The sequence below is a fragment of the Saprolegnia diclina genome, assembly GCF_000281045.1.
Source record: "Saprolegnia diclina VS20 unplaced genomic scaffold supercont1.190, whole genome shotgun sequence".
In the NCBI taxonomy this organism is placed as follows: Eukaryota; Oomycota; class Saprolegniomycetes; order Saprolegniales; family Saprolegniaceae; genus Saprolegnia; species Saprolegnia diclina.
Window position 1 is genome coordinate 2,136 of NW_008246257.1, and position 1,995 is coordinate 4,130.

At 59.0% G+C, this 1,995-nt stretch overlaps 1 protein-coding gene across 1 annotated transcript; it reads right to left on the minus strand.

Annotated features, from left to right (window-relative positions):
* On the minus strand, window positions 1–1,995 carry SDRG_17070 (hypothetical protein; the record flags this gene model as incomplete). The annotated part of the gene is made up of 6 exons (XM_008623305.1): window positions 1,025–1,995; window positions 898–979; window positions 537–854; window positions 387–486; window positions 172–338; window positions 1–129 (listed from the first exon to the last, which is right to left on the minus strand). Coding segments are annotated over exons 1-6 (1,392 nt in total), but the record flags the coding sequence as incomplete, so codon positions are not given.

Below are 1,995 nucleotides of genomic sequence, written 5' to 3' on the forward strand. Positions count from 1 at the left end.
GATTTGCCCTGGAATTTCTCAATTTCAGCCTCAATGTGGTGCCGCTCGTGTGTCTCGTTGGCCGTGTCCGTAAAGACTTGTGCCTCCATGAACTCGTCCCAGTCCATGTACCACACGGTGAGTGCAAACCTAACCACAAACATAAGGTTGCGTATGTGCGTCGGCTAATACCGCTTTGCGTGCGACGGCAGCACTTCGTGCGGCACCCGCGTGTCGGAAAAGAAGACTAAAAGCCGGTCCAAGACTGGGCTAATGCGTGCCGGTGGCGTCCGGTGCAGCACAAGCTGTCCGCCGTCGCGTTCGTCCCAAAGAGGGTTCAAGTACAGAATTGCTGTGAGCTAGCGCATCCAGGATACGCACGCTGCCATGAAATCGCAGTGTAATACCTTGCGCCCGTTGCGGTTCGGGTTGTCGCAATGCTTGACGTACGCCGCGCCGTGGCCGGGGTAGCATGTCAGCATGACGCGCTGCCGCTGCAGTGCACACCTAGTATGTCAATACATCGAAAACACACAGAAGGTTGTCACGCGATTTACGAGCGCAGTTCCGCGTTGACACCAGCAAGGCGTTCAAGAAGAAGGCGATCCAGCTGACGGAGCGTTGTCACAATCGCAGGCGGACACGCGGGCTCGGTGCCGTCGAGCCAGAGCACGTCGTCGCCACGCACCGACGCCATTTCATATCGAAGATTGCGCCCCGTTTTACCACCGGCAAGTGCGCCGCGCTCAAAGCAGAGGCCGTCTTGGGACGCGTGCAGTTGGTTGACCGCGTCGTAGAGCTGCATCGCGCTACCATGACCCAGAAAGTCGTCGCAAAGTGCAAAGTGTTGCTGGTCCAGAGCACGAGATAAATCCCTACACCAAGATACCACCTCTTGTGGACTGTATGTGAACGTACGCGATCGCCGCGGCGTGCGGTAGTGGCGGCAACAATTCGTCGCCATCGCAATGGACAATGTGTCCACTTTTCGGCGGTGTCGCTACGCACTCCTCATTTACTGTCGCTCAAAAGCTTGGATGCGTACCGCTGGCGTGGCCCAGAGACAGCGCAAGGACAGCACGGTTGGCGTCGCGCTCGACGGCGGCGCGCTGCCGCTCGGCGAGATCATACTCGTGCTTGGCGACAGCGTGGTCCTTCTGAGCAAGCACGAGCGCTTCTGTGAGCGTCTCGACTTGGGCTTCAAGCGACGTCTTCCATTCATGCAACGAGGCAAACACGGCCTTTGCCTGCTCGTCGAGGGGGTCGAGTGCTTTCTCTGGTCGCGGCGTGAGCGCTCGGGGCACCAAGGCCATCGGGGGGGCTGCTTTTGCAGCGTCGCGTCGCCAGCGTGCCATATCGTCTGGTGATGGAAACACGTAGGCTTCGCCCGACAGGTGCACCACCGGTAGCAATGTGTACGGCCAGGTATAGCAGAGCTTGGCGTGCCAGTCGTCGTCGTTTGCGTCGGCTCGGGCGTGGATGCCAACCGTGTCGAGCACGTGCACGGAGAAGATGGCGCCGCTAGTGTGGGGGGCAGTGCATATGTCGGCTCGGAAAGGCACCAAGCAAGAAGGCGCAACGGTGACGACGTTACCAAACGCGTTGGTGAGCGCTGCAGTCTCCCAGTGCATGATGCGCGTCATGTACACGTCGAGGCTCGACAGAGACGACGATGCGCTCGACGCTTGGAGCAGTGAAAAAAGCTGGTACGACACCAGTGGGCAGTAGGCCAGATTCACGTGCCATAGGCGCGGACATTGCTTGACAAGATTTTGGACATCCTGGTCGGACACGGGCAGTGACGCCAAGTTGACAGACTGCACAACGCTACGGACAGGCCCCTCAAGCGTGTTGATATGCAGGATCAAGTGAAGGTAGCGATCCAGTCGCACGTGCGCAAGCTCTACCGCAAGGTCGAGGTGACTCCAATGGCTGGACTCCAACACAACGTCTCGAAGGCGTCGAGAGACGTGGCGCACCACGGTTGCATTCTCCCACGGCGTTAGAAATGCGAGA